General features: G+C 44.8%; 1 protein-coding gene across 2 annotated transcripts; it reads left to right on the top strand.

The window, feature by feature from the left end:
• Window positions 1-4,540: 4,540 nt before the first annotated feature.
• kcnj14 (potassium inwardly rectifying channel subfamily J member 14) lies at window positions 4,541-18,161 on the top strand. 2 transcript variants are annotated; one of them, XM_034174674.1, is made up of 5 exons: window positions 4,562-4,670; window positions 5,312-5,340; window positions 5,923-6,981; window positions 17,399-17,716; window positions 17,891-18,161. In XM_034174674.1, the coding sequence occupies exons 3-5, from the start codon at window positions 5,926-5,928 to the stop codon at window positions 18,116-18,118; spliced, it is 1,602 nt and encodes a 533-aa protein (XP_034030565.1). In that variant the 5' UTR covers window positions 4,562-4,670; window positions 5,312-5,340; window positions 5,923-5,925; the 3' UTR covers window positions 18,119-18,161. The 2 variants fall into 2 exon arrangements, with proteins under 2 accessions (XP_034030564.1, XP_034030565.1); XM_034174673.1 differs by lacking the exon at window positions 5,312-5,340 and having other exon boundaries at window positions 4,541-4,670.
• Window positions 18,162-23,954: the final 5,793 nt, after the last annotated feature.

The following is a 23,954-nucleotide window of genomic DNA, read 5'->3' as shown; positions in this document are numbered from 1 at the left end:
CTGAGCTGTAAATGGGTACCGGCTTTTGATGGATTAGTAACCTGCAATGGATTGGTGTCCCATCTAGTGGGAGTCATAGTCTCTCGTCCACTTCATGTAACAGAATTAAAGGATAAGCATCGGGATTGATGGGCCTCAGGGCCTGTATAAGACTTACTTCTTTATATATGGAATTAGAGTGGTACTAACACATATTCACTTGGGGTTCTGTATGAATCACAGTTTCAAAAACACTTTATGGCTTAAATTGTGGTAAATTCCTCTCAGGTCACACAGGTACAGATTGAAAGATTGGAACAAAATTAAAAAGATGTAACAATATCACTTGAAATTTTCAACAGCTGCCTCAAGGCTCTGGTTTCCACATTCTGATTCTGCCTGATGATTTACATTGCATTTTTCATAATTAAACATTCATTTTAATGTCTCAGATGTTGTAGTTGTTTTTAATGATACACAGCATGTGGTTTGTTTGGTCCATGTAAAATATTGCAGTTTTCCAGTTTCACAGTTTGTCATTTCACTCCTAACTATCACATATAGATTTCATGTTCAGTTCAGAATTTTCTAATTAGACTGGAATTACTTTACAGGCAACAAAATCTGGAAGTGATGGAATTGTTTTCCATGTGTTTTTTCACAGGGTCTATCTGGATGACATGATGCCTTCACTTTGGATTAGTGAATGCTGTAAGCTTTCACCATTTTTGACTAATTAAAATGTAGTCATCCATGGAGAGGAAACCAAGGATATACACAACAAACAGGTTATTGAAAATAATTTTTTCATTGAATTTGTTGCATAATGTGTTTTAAAAAGTTACAATCTGTAGGACGTAGTGTCATCTAGTGGTGAGGTTGCAGATTGCATTATACTATTGCTGGTCACAGTTTTGTTTCACCACATATTTCCTTCTTTGGTGATGGGGATTCAACTGTGATAAGAAATATACTGTATTTGATTCTCCATTTCACAAAAGAGGGTTCTCAAACATGTTAGCCTGCACTAGCAACCAGTTAACAGTTTGCAGGGGAGCAACCACTTAGAGCCAGATTCATTATGTAATTTCGTTGGAATTTTGTGAGTAAGATTATATATATATATACATATATGTATATGTATATATATATATATATATATATATATATATATATATATGTACATATATATATATATATATATATATATGTACATATATATATATATATATATATATATATATATATATATATATATATATATATATATATATATATGTATGTATGTATGTATGTATATGTGTGTGTGTGTGCACATAGTAGCCAAGCAGAAAATAGATTATTCCATTTTTCCAGAATTCACTATGGTGGTGGTCATCTTAGATTTGTAAAAATAGCGGCTTTAAATGGGAATTTTTGTCATAGGTATATCAGTTTTGTTGCTGAAAGCTGCACTGTCTGCCATAAAGCTATTTTCAGTAGCATGTGTTATGCCTTTAAATGTTATGTCCTTATCAGTAATAATCAGAGGCAGAGGGGATCCGACCTTGGCAGTGTCAGAGCGCAGACAGACTGCCTTGTCCACACCTGTCAGATCGCATCCAGAGCACATGTAGACGACACAGACTGTTTGTCACGCGCATGTGCGCGTGAGTGCACATCGTGTGTGTGTGTGTGAGTGGTGCATGTGCGCTCCGCGCACACGTGTGGGGCTGCAATTATCACTCAGCCATGTGTGTGTGTGTGTGTGTGTGTATGCAGAACGCTGCATGTGCCACTAAGCGCACACGTAGGGCGCACGCGTGGGGTGCACGTGCGCGCGCATACCACTAGACAGCTTTGCTCAAAGTTTGCTGGCATTGGGCCATGCAGTCCCCTGCTTCAGACGGAGAGCCTTTCCAGGGAACCTTCTTTTTTCTTTTTTGCACACTTCAGGAGCAGAACGCAACTCTGGACACTGCGATGGTTGGATTATTACATGGGATTAATATTTTTATTTTGGGTGAGAGGATTTTAACCATAGGCTACTGTCCCGGCTTCATGTCCATGTCTTCACTGTGAAACACTCCTGGACCTCTGTTGGATGTGAGATTCATGTTTATTAACGCTGTCACGGCCTGGCACAAATTCCATGTTATATCTCCTACAGGATTAGAAGGTGATCATTTATTACAGCATGATATCCGTTCAGCTCCGAGCGTGAAGCGTGCAGTGATGCATTACTGCACACCACGGAGAGGCACAGCTGCCCGTGTTATGATGGAGACAATTTTCACATTATTTACGTCGCCCATGGGAAGGAATGGACAAATATCTGTACTGTAAGGTCTGTTGTGGATATAACAGCCTGTTCAGATTTGCAATGCACAGAGCTTTCGGTTTGATAGCCGCTGTTCACCTTCACTGTACGTGATAATAATTCATAATTATTATTGTGATGAAGCATGCCACATACATTTCAACAGCTCCTTTGCACTCGAGGAGTGGGGGTGGTGGCTGGACATTATTATACATGACACGTGCAGGTCATACTGGCAGGCTTTGTGGTGTCACATCTATCTCAAGCTTCCCTCGTATGCGCTCAAATCATTTCAGATCCCGTTTTGCTGCCATTAGAATATGTAAATTGCGGTCAGATGGTCGTCAGATGGTCGTCAGATAACACATGGATCGCCGTCGGATAGGTGTCCCATCTCGATCACGCCTGGAGAGTTTTGAACATGTGCAATCACACTCGGGCCGCTGGTCGATTTTGACCAACTGTGTCAACTTCCGCAAATGGCTGTCAGAACGTTTTGAAATTGAAATACAACACTTTTTGGATTTGTGCCAATTCATAATTCCGATGCCACTCTGTGTGATTGTGTGACGGGGGTATAAGAATTCGAGGATTTCTAAGATTTTTGTTATTTTAGATTTTTCTCTTTTTTTTAGCCTTAGGTTGCTTTGTGGATGCAGGCCCAGATTATTATAATCCTTTAAAAAATAAAAGAATGAATCATCTCTTTCAGTATCCATTCTTTACTTTACGACTTTACTGACACTTGTCTTCTATTTTCATTTTACTGTTCCCGTGTGTGTGTGTGTGTGTGTGTGTGTGTAGGTTGCATTAAGAAGAAGGTCACACAGCAGGAAAAATAGAAAACAGACAAGCACCTTAAAAAAAAAAGTCTAGTGGACCAAATGCAAGCTTCCTTGTTGTCTTCTCCTGTGATTCTCTCCCAGCAAAACCTGACATTTTTATTGAATGTGTGTCAGGATGGAAATTCGATGAACCTGTACATGACATCTCACTTCAGGAAGGACCTTTTTCCTCATTTTTATTTGTTGTAGCTTTACCTCCACTCTGCTGTTACTGCTTCTTTAAATTAACTTAAAACTTTAGATGCTGTATGTTGTTTTCTCTTCTCTTTGTGACTGCTTGTCAGGAATATGCAGAACTAAATTGTGCACCTGCAAGCATAAAATGTAAAATATGCAGCTATAACTTTGCATTTCCCTCATGTTTGATTTGGTCCTTTATCCTATCATCTTGTTTTCAATATATTGTAGGTATAATTTTGCACAAACAATACCTGCATACTGCATTTTTTTTCTTCCACATACGAGGTCTGTCAATAACGTAACGGTCCTTTTTATTTTTTTCAAAAACTATATGGATTTCATTCATATGTTTTCACGTCAGACAAGCTTGAACCCTCGTGCGCATGCGTGTGTTTTTGCACGCTTGTCGGTGATGTCATTCGCCTGTGAGCACGCCTTGTGGAAGGAGTGGTCCCGCCCCCTCGGCGGATTTTCATTGTCTGGAAATGGCGGAATGATTTGGACTTTTTTTCCATCAGAATTTTTTCAGAAGCTGTTAGAGACTGGCACCTGGAAACCATTTGAAAAATTTATCTGGCTTTCAGTGAAAATTTTACGGGCTTCACAGAGAATAAGGAGTGTTACTACAGCTTTAAGGACGACTTTAAGGACACTCGGCGCGCCGCGCTCCGAGCTGCGATGATGAGGCAGAAAACGCCAGATCATTTCTAAGCTGATGGCTCTGTGGATACGAGACCGTCGTGTGCACTTTCTCTGGTTATCACAAGAGCTGTACATCAGCCATTTTCCGGCAGATTTCACTTTTAACAAGAGTTTTTGTCAGGGAAAGCCGCGCGGAGGCTTCGTGCGTAACGACCGATTCGCTGTTCGAGCGAGGCAAAGAACACCTCCGTTTCGGCGTGTCATGGGACAAGTTAGGACATGCCTATCTTGGCTTTCAGTGCTTACCAGTCCAGTAAGTATCAGAGAAATTGTGGAGAGCTGGGCTTGTCCTAACTCGTATTTGTACATTGATCCAGCATATGAGTACATTAACATTTTTCTCCTGATGTTCAGGTAGCTTTTTGTAATGTGGCTTTAAACGTGAATGCTGAGACACTTCAATCTGCAATCTCAGCAAAAGCTTTAGGCATCTTAAGACATCAGCCCTCCTCAAATCCATTTTTCTTTTTTTTTTTTTTGCTGCCACGTAGACTGGCTGTCTACTCACTCAGGTGACTTCTTTCACTTCCTGTTTGTAAGTCTTTGATACAGACCAAAATGTAAATGAGGAATTAATAGATGTGTAAGCCATCTGTTTTGTTTTCCGCCCTTCCTCTCGTCTTTTGTCAGGTGATTTCTCAGCTGTAATGCTGAGCTGTAACAAGGTGTGTCCACTCGGATGAAGAACTGCATGTTTGACCAAGAAACGTCTGCAGTTCAGTGCAGGAAACAACTTGTAGCCAGTATCACAATGGTCAATGAAAGGCGTCAGGGGGCTGATGCATACCTGGAGCCCTCTGCACACCAACATAAAAGTTTTATGAATTATAGTCAAGTTAGCTTTGAGGAAACCACATACATAGTCATTCAAGGGGTTTCATTTTTCCTTTTCTTTTTTTGTTTTAGTACATATATATGAAACTTCATATGCTGATCAATATGAACTTTTGATCAAATCTCAGCGCACAGGGTAACAAACAGAAATTCAAGCCGATATTATCAAAATGAATTGTTAAAGATGTGATATAATAAATGTAAAACATTGAACATAACATGAATATTTCAGATTTGACAACTGTTACTTGACAAAAGTGGCATTTTCTTGACTTGTGAAGGAAGCTATAACAGACGAGATTTGGTTGAGCCTCTAAAAACATTTTACCTTATGTGAGTGTTCTCATTAAATTCTTCAATGTTGATACAGTTTCACGCAAGCAATGATCCTGAATACGTTGAATTAGTCATGAATGACAAATAATGTCTGTAGTGTTGTTGTTTTTTCTCTCTCTCTCATGCCTGTTTGAAGGGATTGTGAAAGATGGAAGAGTTCAGGCAGTAAGAAACAGCATGTTTTTGATTGGTTGCTTACCTTGACTGCATGGTAGAAGAATACTGACCTTATCTTCCCCCTTTGTAAATTTGGCTGTAGTCTCAAGTTGTTTGTCTGAATACCTAATTTGCATTGTGTTAAAATATATGACACAGTTTCCTGTAATAAGTCGCATATCTGTCAATTATCTCCCTGCTTGCCCTGCCTGTTCAGACTTTCCCTTTTATGTTGAACTGGGCACAATGCACCATGCATGATCTTCTGATGTCCACACCGGCCCTGCCATTCCTTGTCAAACAAACTTCTTCCATACAGGGACTCAAAGGAATTTAACTGCTCGAACTACTGCTGGGTGACATTCAGCTCACACACTTTATGAGGACATTAGTGTTTAATGACTTGTATATTGGGCCTACGTCAAAATATAGTCATCATTCCTGTTGGCTTTAAGAGATGTGGAATTCATTAAGGAGGGGCAAAACTGTGTTGTTGAAACAACAAACATCTACGCTGACTGTAATCAAGGTCGGTTAATTCGGTGACCAGGGAGACAACTGATTCATTTTGCACTTTCTAAAACTTTGAAGCACATGATGGGAGCTGCACGCGTGAAATGCCACTTCAGTGCTGTGGTAGATGGGCCAGTGGAGGAGGTCATGAAGCTGCCACAAAGTGCTGCAGATACTGCAAAGGCAGGCGGGGGCCCGACAGGGTCACAGACTCCGACCCGTCTCTCACCATCTCACACCCTCAGTGGCAAAGCTATACCCTATCAGAGCAACATCAACAATGCACGGAGGCACAGCTCCATTATCGAGTCAGTCAGAGGAGCTGGAGGAGGAGAAGCTGAGTTGAGAACAGGAGTAACATCCTTAGGCAGAAGGAGTGAAAGAAGCTTTTCTGTGGGAGGAAGAGGGGAAGGCCGTTCATGCTCGGACCAGGACTCTCTTTCTCCCCCCTCCACTGCCAGCCGCCAGCAGAGTAGGCGCATGAGCCGCCAGCCCCGACAACGCTTTGTGGGCAAGGACGGACGCTGCAACGTCACCTTTGTCAACATGAGCGAGAGGGGCCAGCGGTACCTTAACGACCTCTTCACCACCTGTGTGGACATCCGCTGGCGCTGGATGATGGTTATCTTCACTCTCTCCTTCCTTCTCTCCTGGCTGCTCTTTGGATTTGCCTTCTGGTTCATTGCTTCTGCACATGGGGACTTTTCCACCCGGCTTTCCTCCAGTTCAAGCACTTCTCCGGGAACAGGAAAACCTGGGTCTGGAGGGCTGTCTGATCGAGAGCCAGTGGTTGAGGAGCTGTGCTTCCTACAGGTGAACAGCTTCATGGCAGCCTTTCTATTCTCCTTGGAGACGCAGACATCCATCGGTTACGGATTCCGAAGCGTGACCGAAGAATGTCCCCTGGCGGTGGCGGCGGTCATTTTGCAGTGCATTGTGGGCTGCATTATTGACGCCTTCATCGTCGGGGCAGTCATGGCAAAGATGGCCAAGCCCAAGAAACGCAACGAGACGCTGGTGTTCTCCAACACAGCTGTTGTCGCGTTAAGGGATGGGAAACTGTGCATGATGTGGAGAATTGGGAATCTACGCAAGAGCCACCTGGTGGAAGCGCATGTCCGAGCACAACTAATGAAGGTGAGTGGATGGAGAGGAATGACAGCCATGACAAAAACAGGAAATTAGACAAAATGTAAAATAGTGGGGCTGTTGTTAAGAAAAAGTCATTTCTTTTAATATAAAATAATTTAAAGAGGACAAATGTGGAAAAAAGTAGACAAAACATTAATTTAAGATAAATACAGGCAGCTGCTGTGAGTGAATGGCAAAGAAAAAATGTTGCAGTAGAGAGAAAGCGAGAGTGCTGAGACCATCTGGCCTGTGTTCTGTTGACCGTAGTTAATGAGGGCTTGTTTTATTTTCCCTTTAGGGGTTAGGAAGATTTGCCATGGATTAACTTGCCCACAATACTTAAACTTTGTCCTTTACCATCTGATTTTCCCATGTGCCTACTGTATGTATGTGGATTTACGAGGTCTATTAGAAAAGTATCCGACCTTATTATTTTTTTCAAAAACCATATGGATTTGAATCACGTGTGATTACATCAGACATGCTTGAACCCTCGTGGGCATGCGAGAGTTTTTTCACGCCTGTCGGTTACGTCATTCGCCTGTGGGCAGTCTTTGAGTGAGTCGTCGTCCACCCGCTCGTCGATTTTTTTCATTGTTTAGGAATGGCTCAGAGACTGTTGCTTTGTTTGATAAAAATTTTTTCAAAACTGTAAGGCACAACTGAGTGGACACCATTCAATAAATTCAGCTGGTTTTCGGTAAAAATTTTAACGGCTGATGAGAGATTTTGGTCTGGTAGTGTCGCTTTAAGGACGGTCCACGGCGCCTGACGGCGATCTGCGCTTCGAGGCGGCAGCGTCTCGCCATTTCAAGTTGAAAACTTCCACATTTCAGGCTCTGTTGACGCAGTAAGTCGTCAGAGAACAGAGAACTTTCAGAAGAAGTCGGCATGAGGAGTTTATTCGGACATTCCATTGTTAACGGTCATTTTGTAATGAAAGAACGTGCGGGCAGAGTCGCATGTCGGGCTGGACCCGACCGCGGGGGGTCACGGCAGGAAAAACACCTCCGTTGGAAATCTTAACGGGCAAGTTGGAACATGCCCAAGCTGTTAAACAATTTCTCAGTTACTCACTTGTTGAAAGCCATTAAAAGCCGCCTGAATTCTACAAATGGTTTTCAACACGGAGGTGTTTTTCCTGTCGCGGCGCACACAGATTTGCCGAGTCGTCACGGAAAGGACTCTGCGAATTTGCGCGTACGTCTTTCATTAAAAAAATGTCCTTAAACAGTGGAATGTCCGCATAAATTCCTCATGCCGGCCTCTTCTGAATCTTCTCTGTTCTCTCACGATGTCCTGGGTGAATTAAGCCTTAAATTAGGATGTTTTCAGCTCGAAACAGGCCGACGACAGCGCCTGGAAGCGCTGCAGGACGTCCCGCTCCGTGGGAAGTCCTTACACCGACAGAAACACCCCATAATCTCTCATCAGCCGTTAAACGTTTCACAGAAAACCAGCTTAATTTCTCGAATAGTGTCCACTCGGATATTCCTCACAGGTCCAGAAAAAATTTTGATAAAGCAACGCGCGCCGTCTCGAGCAGCGTGTGAAACAAAGGAATTCAGCCGAGAGGGCGGGACCACATCTCACTCAAGGCCTGCCCACAGGGAAATGACGTCACCGACACGCGTGAAAAAACTCACGCATGCGCACGAGGGTTCAAGCATGATTGGTGTAATCGCATGTCATTCAAATCCATATAGTTAAAAAAAAAAAATAAAAGGGTCGGTTTATTATCTAAGAGACCTCGTATATGCTGATATATACTGTTAAGCCTTGCATGGATAATTTAAAAACATTTCCTTGCAAATATGAACATTAACTTGGTTTACCGTGATTGTAGTGTGTGTTTAATGGTGCAGGTTCAGAATCTCTGAAGCACCAAGGTTCCAGCTCAGATCATTTAATGCCTCTTAATAGCTTCACCATAAGATAGGACAGATGGGATTATGTTTGTGACAGTTACAGTCATGGAATTCACATGATGCTGGGGCTGAAGCGTTCTGCAGCTAAGTGAAACTATGCCTGCTGCTTTTGCTAAACTATGGGTCACTATATTTTAAATTTTTTTCTCAGATATTCTTTGAAAATGTGGACAATTATATTTAAAAGTTTCATATACAGTAAGTAATACATCCCGTGACCCGATCCCGGATAAACAGTTGAAGGTGAGTGAGTGAGTAACACATTCAACAGATGGAAACTCATTTTCCACATAGTTGTTGTGCAGTTTATAGCATCATTTCGAGTGGGTTTTTATACAATTTTCTTGTTAATTATATATTTGATCAACTGTCACCTTTTATTAACTTGAATGTTTTATATTGAGAATAGAATAAGAGTTTATTTGTCGTTTGTGCAGTTACATAATACAAACACATTCTGTTCTGTTTACTCAACAATGTTAGAAAAAGGTGGAAAACAATACACAATGTATAGTATACACATTAAAAATGTCACCAAGAAAATGCCTATTAGAAAAATTTAAATGTTAATCATAGAGACTTTTTCTACAGAAATACTACACAGCTGAAAAGAAGTTGTTCGTCTTTTGGCTGCCCCCCATTTTGTGTCACCACAGCAAATCTGCACAATTTTTATGCTGGATGGTCTTCCTTCCAACTCCAGTTTCACCTGGAGAAACACACACAGCCCCTGGTCTATGGTCTCCAGTCCAAGTACTAATCAGACCCTTTTCTGCTTAGTTTATGAGATCAGGGATACACTTAGCAGACTGGCCACACATTGCACAACAATAGTGCACAATAATTTAATCTTAGCGAGTATAAAGTAGGGAGTCCATTGAATGTCAAATTCTAGATCTAATAATAATAACAATAATAATAATAAGCTCCAGATTTTAATTTAAGTACTGAAACACCCAACTGTGATTCTAATCGTGATCTTTGTGTTGTGAAAGTGTAGGAACACGGACCCACAACAGGGGGCGCAAATGAACGGACAATGGAGTAAGTCAAATAACAAAGCTTTACTGTTGTGAAACTCGCACAACAAACACAACAGATAACAATTTCGTGAATAAGCCGTATTCCAATGGTGTCGTGTGGGCAGGCTCGAAGGTAGGAGACGTCTGTCCAAGTCGAACCGGAACCACTCGATTTCCACCGCCACCGAACCCCGGGAATACTGGAGCCGCCAAGTCCTGAACTCCCAGGTGACCACTGCCTCCGCTTGTCGGATCTGGTACTGCTGGCGAGGAACAAAAACAGTCAGAGGTGGGTGCGCTGCACCCAGCAACACGGACGGTGGCAACACCACCTCCCCCTCTCGTCAAGTAAACACTGAAGTGCAGGAGTGTGAGTACTTATCCAATACTGTCTCCTGCTGCTCTTCTCTCTCTCTGTATAAAGGCAAAAAGTATTCAAAGGTGATATAGTCGGCTGGATACGTTACCTCCTCGGTAGAAACGATATCTCGGCAATGAGGTGGAGATGCCGTCCTGCTGATATACCCCTCTGATGATTGCTGTCAGCTGTCTCAGGTGATGGGTGACAGCTGTCACCCTGGCTGCTCCTGTGAGGCGGCAGCGCCCTCTGGTGCTTGGAGCCCGCACTCCAGGCAGGGCGCCCTCTGGTGGTGGTGGGCCAGCAGTACCTCCTCTTCAGCAGCCCACACAACAGGACCCCCCCCGGGTGGCGGCGGTAGAAGTCGGCCAGGAGGGCCGGGTCCAGGATGAAGCTCCTCTTCACCCAGGAGCGTTCTTCGGGACCGTACCCCTCCCAGTCCACCAGATATTGAAAGCCCCGGCCCATCCGTTGGACATCCAAAAGCCGGCGCACAGTCCAAGCCGGCTCGCCGTCGATGATCCGGGCAGGAGGTGGTGCCGGACCGGGTGTACATAGGGGCGAGGTGTGATGGGGCTTGATCTTTGACACGTGGAACACTGGATGGATCCGCAGTGAGGCCAGAAGCTGAAGCCTCACTGCGGCGGGATTGATGACTTTGAGGATCTTGAACGGACCTATGTATCTGTCTTGCAATTTCGGGGAGGCTACTTGTAGTGGGATGTCCTTGGTGGACAACCACACTTCCTGCCCGGGACGATACGTAGGGGCCGGGGTTCGCCGACGGTCTGCATGGGCCTTTGTCCTCATCCGGGCCTTCAGCAAAGCAGAGCGGGCGGCACGCCACACCCGACGGCACTTCCGTAGGTGGGCCTGGACTGAGGGCACACCGACCTCTCCCTCAACCACCGGAAACAACGGGGGCTGATACCCCAAACACACCTCAAAGGGGGAGAGGCCGGTGGCTGACGACACTTGGCTGTTGTGGGCGTACTCGATCCAGGCCAGATGGGTACTCCAGGCCGCCGGGTGCGCGGCTGTTACGCAGCGCAGGGTCTGCTCCATCTCTTGATTGGCCCGCTCTGCTTGCCCGTTGGTTTGGGGGTGGTATCCGGACGAGAGACTGACCGTGGCCCCCAGTTCCCGGCAGAAGCTCCTCCAGACATGCGAGGAGAACTGGGGACCGCGATCGGAGACGATGTCTGATGGAATCCCATGCAGCCGGACGACGTGGTGGACCAGGAGGTCTGCCGTCTCCTGGGCTGTTGGGAGCTTCGGGAGGGCCACGAAGTGGGCCGCCTTGGAGAATCGGTCCACTATCGTGAGGATGACGGTGTTTCCCTGGGACGGCGGGAGGCCCGTGACAAAATCCAGGCCGATGTGGGACCAGGGGCGATGAGGCACGGGCAGCGGCTGTAGCAGTCCCGGAGCCTTGCGATGGTCGGCCTTGCCCCTGGCGCAGGTGGTACAGGCCTGGATATAATCCCGGACGTCGGCCTCCAGGGACGCCCACCAGAAGCGCTGCCGGACAACTGCCACGGTTCTTCGCACCCCTGGATGACAGGAGAGCTTAGAGCCGTGACAGAAGTCCAGGACTGCAGCCCTGGCTTCTGGTGGGACGTAAAGTCTGTTCCTCGGTCCAGTCCCGGGGTCCGGGCTTCGTGCCAGGGCCTCCCGGACGGTTCTCTCTACGTCCCAGGTGAGGGTGGCCACGATAGTGGACTCCGGGATGATGGGTTCCGGTGGATCCGACAACTCCGTTTTGACTTCGTCTTCGTGTACCCGGGACAAGGCATCCGATTTCTGGTTCTTGGTCCCGGGCCGGTAGGTGATGCGGAAGTCAAAACGGCCAAAGAACAGTGACCAGCGGGCTTGCCTGGGATTCAGCCGCTTGGCGGTCCTGATATACTCCAGGTTCCGGTGGTCAGTGAAAACCGTGAATGGCACGGACGTTCCCTCCAACAGATGTCTCCACTCTTCAAGAGCCTCTTTCACCGCAAGGAGCTCTCGATTGCCGACGTCATAGTTCCGTTCGGCCGGGGTCAACCTGCGGGAAAAATAGGCACACGGATGAAGGACCTTATCGGTCTTCCCGCTCTGGGACAGCACAGCTCCTATCCCTGAGTCCGAGGCGTCCACTTCAACCACTAACTGGCGACTAGGATCGGGCTGCACCAGAACGGGTGCAGACGAGAAGCGCCGTTTCAACTCCTTGAACGCGGCATCGCAACGATCCGACCAGGTGAAGGGGACTTTTGGTGAGGTCAGGGCTGTCAGGGGGCTAACTACCTGACTGTAGCCCTTAATGAACCTCCTGTAGAAATTAGCAAAGCCGAGGAACTGTTGCAGCTTCCTACGGCTTGTGGGTTGGGGCCAGTCTCTCACCGCCGCAACCTTGGCCGGATCAGGAGCGACGGAGTTGGGGGAGATGATGAACCCCAGGAAGGACAAAGAGGTGCGGTGAAACTCACACTTCTCGCCCTTAACAAACAGCCGGTTCTCCAATAACCGCTGCAGGACCTGACGTACATGTCGAACATGGGTCTCAGGATCCGGAGAAAAGATGAGTATGTCGTCAAGATATACGAAGACGAATCGGTGCAGGAAGTCCCGCAAGACATCATTAACCAATGCTTGGAACGTCGCGGGAGCGTTTATAAGACCGAACGGCATGACCAGGTACTCAAAATGACCTAACGGGGTGTTAAATGCCGTCTTCCACTCGTCTCCCTTCCGGATCCGAACCAGGTGATACACATTCCTAAGATCAAGCTTGGTGAATATCTTAGCTCCATGCAGGGGCGTGAACACCGAATCCAACAAGGGTAAGGGGTATCGGTTACGAACCGTGATTTCGTTCAGCCCCCTGTAATCCTTTTTCCCCACAAAAAAGAAACCCGCACCCATCGGGGAGGTGGAATTCCGGATCAACCCGGCAGCCAAAGAGTCCCGGATGTAGGTCTCCATTGATTCGCGTTCAGGTCGTGAGAGGTTGTACAGCCTACTGGACGGGAACTCAACACCTGGAACCAAATCAATGGCACAATCATACGGGCGGTGCGGGGGAAGGGTGAGCGCCAGATCCTTGCTAAACACCTCCTCAAGGTCATGGTACTGCACCGGGACCGTCCCTAGATTGGGCGGGGCTCTGACCTCCTCCCTGGCCTGGGAACCGGGAGGAACCGAGGAACCTAAACATACCCGATGGCAGGTCTCGCTCCACTGAACCACTACCCCGGACGGCCAATCGATCCGGGGATTGTGTTTCAACATCCAAGGGAACCCTAAAATCACATGGGAGGTGGCCGGAGTCACAAAAAACTCAATCTCCTCCCGGTGATTCCCCGACACCACCAGAGTTACTGGTGGTGTCTTGTGAGTGATTGGAGGGAGTAGGGAGCCATCTAGCGCCCGTACCTGCACAGGCGAGGTAAGCGCCACCAGAGGGAACCCTATCTCCCTGGCCCATTTGCTGTCTAGCAAATTCCCTTCTGAGCCCGTGTCCACCAGTGCTGGGGCCTTCAGGGTTAAATCCTCATACAGGATGGTAACTGGGAGTCGTGTGGCGATGTGGGTGTGTCCCACGTGAATGTCTCGGCCCACCCCTAGCCCAGTTTCTAGGGGCGGGCGTTGGTGTTTAACCGCTCGGGGCAGTCTCTTAATTGATGCTCAATCGAGCCACAAACAAAACACGCCCCGTGGGCCAGCCTCCTTTGTGTAACCGGTGCCCTAAATGTTGCCCTACTCGTGTCCATAGCTTGGTCAGCAGGGGGGGCTGTAACCGCACGGAGCGCAGGGGCCGTGGAGCGTGGGGAGGGCGGAACGCGGTCGGAACCGGAAGGGAGAGGGACGACGCGTGCCCGGCCACGCCCTTCGTCTCGTTCCCGACGGCGCTCTTCTAACTGATTGTCTAATCGTATGACAAGATCGATGAGCCCGTCTAAATCCCGCAGTTCGTCCTTAGCCACCAGGTGCTCCTTGAGGACCAACGACAGTCCGTTTACAAAGGCGGCGCGGAGGGCAGTGCTATTCCAGCCGGACCTCGCAGCCGCGATGCGGAAGTCGACTGCATAGGCAGCTGCGCTCCGGCGCCCCTGTCTCATTGACAGCAGCACGGCTGAAGCGGTCTCTCCTCTATTAGGGTGATCGAACACTGTTCTGAACTCCCTCACAAACCCATCATATGTCTGAAGGAGCCGTGAATTTTGCTCCCAGAGCGCTGTAGCCCAAGCGCATGCCTCACCACGAAGCAGATTTATCACATAAGCTACCTTGCTAGCTTCGGTCGCGTACATGACGGGACGCTGTGCGAAGACGAGCGAACACTGCATAAGGAAATCCGCGCACGTCTCCACACAGCCTCCGTACGGCTCTGGGGGGCTTATGTATGCTTCAGGGGAAGGTGGGAGGGGTCGTTGAACGACCAGTGGAACGTCGCTGTTACGCACAGGGTCGACGGGAGGGAGAGCCGCAGTGGCGCCCGGAGGGCGCGCTTCCACCTGCGCGGCGAGAGCCTCCACCCTGCGGTTCAGGAGGACGTTCTGCTCGGTCATCAAATCCATCCGAGTCGTGAAAGCGGTGAGGATCCGCTGCAACTCACCGATCACCCCTCCTGCGGACGCCTGTGCGCCCTGTTCTTCCATTGGCCGTTCAACAGCCGGTTGACGCCCCTCGGGATCCATGACGCTGGCCGAGATATCCTGTTGTGAAAGTGTAGGAAGACGGACCCACAACAGGGGGCGCAAATAAACGGACAATGGAGTAAGTCAAATAACAAAGCTTTACTGTTGTGAAACTCGCACAACAAACACAACAGATAACAATTTCGTGAATAAGCCGTATTCCAATGGTGTCGTGTGGGCAGGCTCGAAGGTAGGAGACGTCTGTCCAAGTCGAACCGGAACCACTCGATTTCCACCGCCACCGAACCCCGGGAATACTGGAGCCGCCAAGTCCCGAACTCCCAGGTGACTACTGCCTCCGCTTGTCGGATCTGGTACTGCTGGCGAGGAACAAAAACAGTCAGAGGTGGGTGCGCTGCACCCAGCAACACGGATGGTGGTAACACCACCTCCCCCTCTCGTCAAGTAAACACTGAAGTGCAGGAGTGTGAGTACTTATCCAATACTGTCTCCTGCTGCTCTTCTCTCTCTCTGTATAAAGGCAAAAAGTATTCAAAGGTGATATAGTCGGCTGGATACATTACCTCCTCGGTAGAAACGATATCTCGGCAATGAGGTGGAGATGCCGTCCTGCTGATATACCCCTCTGATGATTGCTGTCAGCTGTCTCAGGTGATGGGTGACAGCTGTCACCCTGGCTGCTCCTGTGAGGCAGCAGCGCCCTCTGGTGCCTGGAGCCCGCACTCCAGGCAGGGCGCCCTCTGGTGGTGGTGGGCCAGCAGTACCTCCTCTTCAGCGGCCCACACAACACTTTGATCTTGATTTGCTCTTGATGTCATAACCTAGAATATTACGTTTTCCTTTATGATGTCATGGGACCAGAATATTAGGTTTCCTTTATGATGTCACAAGATAAAAATCTTGAGTGTCCCTAGCACTGTCGGATAAAATAGTATATTTTCCTTCTTGATGTGGTGCAAGAACATTAATTTTGCTTTTATGATATGAGGGAGCAAGAGGTGAGGTCACATCAAAGGAATCGTTTAGATGACTCAGTTACAGGTAGGCTTGAGTATCAAGAAGCGGTTCTTTTTGGGTATCTTTAAGAAATAATTCGATCCACCGACATCAATTGCCTTTTTGCTTAACGATTCACTTATCGGTCCTTCAGATCGACCGTTGTTTTTGGGGGTGTTTGTCGGGAAAATGAGCATGTATCTATGTTTATTACAGAACCCCTGCAGGGTCTGTAACCAACCGTTTCTGCAGCGTGGCTCTTTTTTGAAGCTTGAAGCATTGATCCAACCCGCTGCTTCATGGTTCTTTGTTTTATTTCACGTTATCTTAATTTTTCCCCCGCTAAAACCCCAAAGAGCATATGTCTGTGAGTAATATTTACTTTTTTATGTTAAACCGACCTGTTATGGTCTTCTGAAACAGTTGATAGATGTATTTTATAACTTAAAAATGGGACCAATGCTAACACATTACCATGTCTATGGCATTTTCAATGTTAAAGTTAGCATTAAGCTGTTCGCATCTCAGCATGTTTGTGTGCATTTGTTTTCTGTATAATAATTAATGGCTCAGCGTTTGTTGTCCTAAAAGAGTCAAATGTATTACAAATTGTAATATTTGTTTTTATTTATTTTTGTTTATAGATTATTAATAATAATATCAACAACAACAATAATAGTAAGAATTACTAAGAATGCTACAATACAATTTTAGAGAAAGATACAAAAAAGAACCTGATTAAAAACACAACAGAAAATATAAAACCAATTAACAATGAACATAAATAAATAAATATAGAAATAAATAACTGTTTCCTGTAAACACCTAATGGCTCTTACACCTCCACTTCATCCCTGTTTTATTTAAGTTTAATGACAGTTTGTTTCGGTCAAACCATATTTTCAATTAGTTAATTTCTTCAGTGATTTCCTCCAGAACTATCTGCCAAACTAGAAAACTGCTGCATCCTAGTAAGAGCAGAATACTACTGGAATGAATTTGAATAAGGAAAGTTGGTTTTTTCTCACCAAAATGGATGGGCTTTTCTGTTTGTTTGTTTGTTTGTTTTTCCCCCTTTTTAAAAGGACATGTTGCACATTATTTAACACCCCAGTTAGCAACACAGAGTGATCCTCAAAAAGCAGGAAGTAGTGTTTCAAAAGGTTCTAGTTTTCAAAGTTTTCTTGGGGGGATGCCCCCAGACCGTCCTACAATACTCGTACCTGCAACGCTCGTCATGCGACTAGGCCCCGCTAAATTCCTGGTGAGAACCCCGATTACCATTTCAGAATATGTAATAATATAATAATAAATAATAGTTTCTATTGTATATACAGTATAAGATGATTGCTTCAGTAATTTCTTCTTACCATTTTCCTATATGAAAAGATTCACATTATCGTGTCACAGTATCTAAAATTGAGAGGTTTATGAGGCAAATAGTAACTTTCATTTCAACTCCCTTTATTCTTTCAGCCAAGGGTGACACCAGAAGGAGAGTTTCTACCACTAGACAATGTGGACATCAATGTAGGTTTTGATAATGGCACCGATCGCATCTTCTTGGTATCTCCAGTGACGATTATCCATGAAATCAACAACAGTTCACCCTTCTTTGAAATGGACCGCAAAGCACTGGAAAATGACTCTGAGTTGGAGGTGGTGGTCTTACTTGAGGGCTTGGTGGAAGCCACAGCCATGACTACTCAGTGCCGGACCTCCTACGTAGCTTCTGAAATCCTTTGGGGACACCGATTTGAACCAGTTCTCTTTGAGACGATAGATGGCTACCAGGTCAGAGGAGCATATAGGGATGACCTAGCTCCTTTAATACTGTCTTCATTAAACTGGCCCTTTTTTAACATGAGGATGGTGTGACATTTATGTTACATTTTTTTCTGCACAAATATGATGTCTTGAAAAATAAATGAACTCCCCGTCATTCACATGTTCTTTCTTTTTTCCCAGGTGGACTACTCATTCTTCCATCAGACCTACGAGATCACCAGCACACCTCCGTGCAGTGCTAAAGAACTTGCAGAGCAAATGTATATTCAAAGCTCACAATCTTCAGTCTGCTATGAGAATGAAGTGGCTCTGCAGCTCGCCTACCAAACCTCTGACCCGGACCGAGAACACGAGTGTCCGTCTCCACCATCAAGAAGACCATCCCTCTTAGAACATCACTGCAACTGACGTCTCTGGATAAGGACTAGAGAGGCAAGCTCAGGCAAAAATAAAGTGTGGAGAATAGAAGACAAGCATCATAAGCCAGTGCAAGTCATCTGTAAAGAATACGCAGGAAAGATAGTGTAGGAATCAGGTAAAAAGAAAGGCCTTCAATTCACTTTTCTACAAGTTAAAATATAATCAGGACTGATTTGGTCACTGAAATGACTAGTCAGTTTTAGATTAGTAAGGTTCCAAATAAAGGATTGTGCACACAAGGAGACAGGATACTGACAGTTTGTGGAGCTTTGGGGTCAGTCTAATGGGGAGACAGATTAAAGCACTGAGCTAGCTGTCCGAATGGACCTGACAATCTTTCAGAATAATTGAAAGTTGTCTGCTCAGATCTGGCCCATCACTACCACAGCAGGTTGAACCATTAATGCCCCATGGTGGCTGTAACCTGCAACTGCACGTCCAGCTGTGTTGCATGTGGAGTCATATTCACCTCTGCAGGAGCTGCCTGCTTCAGTGAATGATGGTGTACTTAGTGAGGTTCAACTCAAGAATGTAACCCACTGTGATGCTGACTTATCATTTACATGTAACATTTTTTTATTGTAAATAAGATCACTGCACTTTTTGAGGGGGACTTCGTGACAAATTTATTATTCAGTCATAAAATACACTGTTTCTTAAGAGTCAGTGCACAATCGCGGAGAAACAGCTGAAAACATGCAGCGGTTGTCAGCTGTTTGTCCGTGTATTGTAGTTTACGGTGTGTGTGTGTGTGTGTGTGTGTGTGTGTGTGTGTGTGTTTTCATGCAAAAATGGTGTTTTATTATAATGGGCCCTATTTTGACAGCACACAAAAACAAGCTGCACAGTGGATGCAAATTCATTTGAGGCATGTCGACACAAAGCTGTGCTTTGGGCACAAAGGAATGGGTTTGGCATGTCCATTAGGCATGGGTGTGTTGTTGTCCAAACATAATATCAACCAATACAACAATCCAAGTGAAATGAGTTCTGGCTCCTTAATGAATTAGCGCCAACCAGTCAGAGGGTACCAGTGCTCAGTGACAACCAAAGCTCCCTGAGGTGAAGCAGTGCATCAACCAGGTGAGGGTTTGTGTTATATCTTGAGTGTTTATTCTTATTTTGTTTAATGATTGTCTTCAGATCCATTTTCAAATGATTAAAGGGGTCATATTGCATAAATAATTTTATCTACTTTAATGTTTAGAGTTTCATATTAAACAGCTTACAATTATGCATCTATGCATATTGAAGCCCACATGTTATAAGCAAAGTTTAGGCCATAAATGGCTTTTATTAAACTTCACTGACATATGTATGTCACAGAAGACATATCTGATTTAAGGCCACACCCACTCAGCCAGTCTAGACCTGTGTGACACACATCACTCTAAGAAATAAAATGTTGAATTTAATTGATAAAGTTAAGGTAACTTTTTCCACATAACTTTGTCAATTAAATGCAACACAATATTGGGATTTAAGTAATAAAGTTTTATTTGATTTAATTAATGTCAATGACAATGTTGTTTTGCACTTAATTAACAATGTTGGAATGTGGAAAAAGTTACCTTAACTTTATCAATTAAATTCAACATTTTATGCCTAAGAGTGTATGTTTCATTTCTAAGAGTGATGGTCTGTAGGAGACAGACAGATTTTTCAACCGTTACATTCCTCCTGATCCACTCCCCTTTTTGAGATGCAGTGTGGTAAACAGCACCCCTGCAACAAAAACAAACAGGTCTTTTATATTCACCTCATTTTCTGTGCTGTATTTTTGGCTAAAATTGATATCTGCTTTTAAAAACATGGTGAAGTGTAGTTGCTTGATAAAAAGGTGTGTAATATGACTTCTTTCAGTTGTCCTGACATGTTTATAACTTGATCTTCAATTCAGCCTTGGAGTGACTCCAAGCATAGGTGTTCCCCTCTTTGAGTATGACTGCATAATGTGTATAATCACTGGAAATATCAGTCATCATTATGGATCAAAAGCTTAACTGACTGAGAAAGATGTTTTAATAATAGAAATTATGGGATGAGTTAAAAGTTATACAATACAGTTTGTGTTTTCAAGTATCAGTTGACAGTACTAAGAGGAAATGATGCTGTGTTCTTTTTCAGAGGATTATTCCGTTGTGTTCACTTCCAGTGCATCTGGAAAGGATTAATTTTTCTCCGAAATTCTACTCACAAAACCCCATAATGACAACATGAAAAGTTTTTTTTTTTTTACATTTCTGCAAGTTTATTAAAAATAAAAGACTAAGAAATCACTTGTACCTAAGTATTCACACCCTTTGTTCATTACTTTGTTGATGCACCTTTTGCAGCAATTAGAGCCTCGGGTCTTCTTGAATATGATGCCACAAGCTTGGGACACCTATCTTTGGGCAGTTGTGCCCATTCCTCTTTGCAGTACTTCTCAAGCTCCATCAGGTTGGATGGGGAGCATTGGTACACAGCTATTTTTAGATCTCTCCAGAGATGTTCAATAAGATTCATCTCTGGGCTCTGACCACTCAAGGGCGTTCACAGAGTTGTCCCGAAGCCACTCCTTTAATATCTTGGCTGTGTGCTTAGGGTCATTGTCCTGCTGAAAGATGAACCGTCATCCTAGTCTGAGGTCAAAAGCGCACTGGAGCAAGTTTTCAACCAGGATGTCTCTGTACATTGCTGCATTCATCTTTCCCTCAGTCCTGGGTAGTCTCCCAGTTGCTGTCGCTGAAAAACATACCCACAGCATGATGCTGCCACCACCATGCTTCACTGTAGGGATGTATTGAATCCGAACTTCTTCCATTTACGGATGATTGAGGCCACTATGTTCGCTGGGACCTTCAAAGTACCAAAAAATTTTCCCTTCCTCAAATTTGTACCTCAAGACAATCCTGTCTTGGGGTCTACAAACAATTCCTTTGACTTCATGCTTGGTTTGTCAGCAATCACCATCATCACCACTATAAAAGCCTGGAGGAGACACCACATCTTTGCCGAGATATCAGTTTACCACTCAGGTAAAACTCTCAGCCGTGTCTGTGCTCAACGCACTTCTCATTGTCTTTCTTTGAAACCTTTGCAGGAGGACCTGTTATCTTCAAATCAGCTGGGAGCTGGGTTTTGGACGTTGAAGAGTGACGGACTTCACTCCTCTTTCCAAACCAGAGAAGTAACAGTCGGTCTCTGCACGTTTCTGTGTTTTTATTCTTCCACAAAAGGAACTGAAATGAGTTGCTGACTGTTTACTTGTTGTCCACACACCCACCATTAACCTGTTTTTGTTCCTGCCAGCAGTACCGGATCTGACAGCTGAAGTAGAGGCCACCTGGGGATTTGGGACTTGGCGGCTTCAGTGTACTGCAGGTCTTCGTTGGCGGCGGAACCTTGTAGGCCCCAGCTCTTCTCTGGATAGGTGTCTCCTACCCTCAGGCCTGCCCACACGTCACCTGTTGTATTTTGTAATTGACTGTCTAAAAGCAGTATTCGACCTGTTGTGCACATTTGCCACAATAAATTGTATTTATTGGACTATCTATTGACCGTTCATTTGCGCCCCCTGTTGTGGGTCCGTGCATTACACTTTCCCCAACACAGTGGGGACATAACAATGACAACATACACAGCAAAAACTGAGAATCTGAGTCAAACATTTCAGAGTTGATTTTTATTTTATTCAGTGATGGAGGTGTTTCTCGGAGTTGATCATATCATTAACCCAGGGGATGGGGTTGAAGATTTTTTTTTTTTTTTACCCCCTGGAAAAACCAATTACACGTTCTGAAAAAGCAAGGTTATCCTTTATATTTTTTTTCAACAGACAGACATACCACTTGGAAAACTGATGATATCCACTGTGAAAAATCAAGACAAACCTGCCTCCTGGAAAATGTGTTCCACAAATTGAAAATGTACCCCCTGGAAATGATCATTATATTCCTCAGAAATTTCACTAGCTCCCCCAAAGAAAATGCCTTCCAACACCCCGTACTGCCACCCTTTGCAAATAAGAGCATGATAAATGTAATTTTCCCCTCCCCTGTTCTGAGAAAAAGTAAAAACATCTTTTGTTTCCAGCCTCATCACAGCTTGAATCTGAAGGGTATCACATCACCATGTTATTTGATTTAGGATTTATTATCATTTTCAGTGTTATCAAGTGTTTGGAAAATGTTTAGATTCACATGTATGTCAGTTTTCCATGCAATAAATGTATTCATGAAAAATGTTTAGTATACATCGCTTGATCGATACCTTTTATGACTATGGGGTGGGTTCAGCCATCTTCTTCGGAGTGGTCTCCAGGGTATCAAGAGCAGGCAGGAAGACGCTGGACAAACTGATCAGAAAGGTCAATCCGGTCCTGGGATGCTGCCTTGACCCAGTGAAGGTGGGTGGGTGAGAGAAGGATAGCAGCCAAGCTATCATCTCTGCTGGAGAACCAGTCTCACCTACAATAGGACACCATCACAGCACTGGGCAACTCCTTCAGTGTCTGACCGATTCACCCCAAGTGATTGGAGTGGCATCGCAGATCCTGCATTCCTGCTGCTGTTAGACTGTACAACTAGCACTGATTCCAGTAAGAACATGTATTTACTTATGTACATCTTACATCAACAACTGCAATACATTTGTTAAAATTGTTTAACTGCTTTACTGTACACACACTGAACTCACCTTGCCCACTGTGCATAGGCTGTATTTGTTTCTTGGTTACAATGTCTATCGTCTTTCTGTTTTTCATTCTTTTGATTGCCATACACAGGTATTTGTGTTCACCTGTATTTGCACTTGTGGGACTAATAAAGGAATACCTTATGTTATAAGGCTTTACTCACCACTACTTTTCTGCTGTTTTCATTCACGCAAAATCAAAACAAAGACAGCTGAGGACAGGTGATGAGGAAGAAAACACACAAATCAACACTGAACAAAAAAAAAAAAAATGACTCGTGTTTGCCTCCATTTGCAATATTTCATAAGAGCGGTATTTGGAGAAAATAAATATAATTGGAGATGACTCCTATAAAGACAAAGAATGGTCACTTGATTTTGAGGTGTTACTGATGCTCACGTTCCTCTACATTTGGCGTACCTTTTGAGGAACACAGCTTAAATAATATTTTGACTTTCTTGTGTTATCCTCAGCATTTATTTCATGGTCCAGTATTTAGTTTTTTTTATATAGAAAATATATTATTAGTTTTTATGATTTAAATGCCAAATAAATCAATTTAAAAAACTGTGAGCGCCGACACATCCGAAGCTCACCTTCAAATGACCGATGAATGAGTGCAGGATGTGGAGAGTTTCAAAATCGGGAACAACATTGTGCACACAAAGTTAGCTCACCACTCTCTCACACACAAACGTGGATGTAACCACTTTAAAATGCCATGAACACACAATCATCTGTTTTGAAATGCCGCTGAAGGTGACGGTTTTCCTTCTTATAGCTGTTACCCACGCAATATGATGATGACTCTATGCTAGTTCGGCGATTTGAGACCCTTGGTGCTGCTTCCAAGCTGGAAAGCTGAAAAATCTTACACCATTCCATAAAGGTTTCCCATTCCAGTGGTGTGACTGGTTGCAACGTTTTAATAACACAGGAATTCACCATTCTGACAAGTTTTTAAGGTCCACAATTATCTTTCAAACCCAATAGCAATGGCTGTCTACCTTTACTTGCAGTACAACTCGCGCTTGTATGTACAAAAGGCTCATAATGCATTGCTCATGGTCAGTTCTCAGATAAATTGCCTCAGCTTAGCTACGGACCTGTATAGAGATTTTCAGGGTTCCATCATCCCTTGTGTGC

Source organism: Thalassophryne amazonica, chromosome 7, assembly GCF_902500255.1.
Source record: "Thalassophryne amazonica chromosome 7, fThaAma1.1, whole genome shotgun sequence".
Taxonomy (NCBI): domain Eukaryota; kingdom Metazoa; phylum Chordata; class Actinopteri; order Batrachoidiformes; family Batrachoididae; genus Thalassophryne; species Thalassophryne amazonica.
This window is presented reverse-complemented; position numbering and strand designations above follow the sequence as displayed.

Bases quoted from the DNA above. Each gene is read 5' to 3' on its own strand.
- kcnj14 (XM_034174673.1), top strand. The intron at 6,982-17,398 runs GTGAGTGGATGG...TTATTCTTTCAG, and splicing joins TCCGAGCACAACTAATGAAG to CCAAGGGTGACACCAGAAGG. The intron at 17,717-17,890 runs GTCAGAGGAGCA...CTTTTTTCCCAG, and splicing joins AGACGATAGATGGCTACCAG to GTGGACTACTCATTCTTCCA.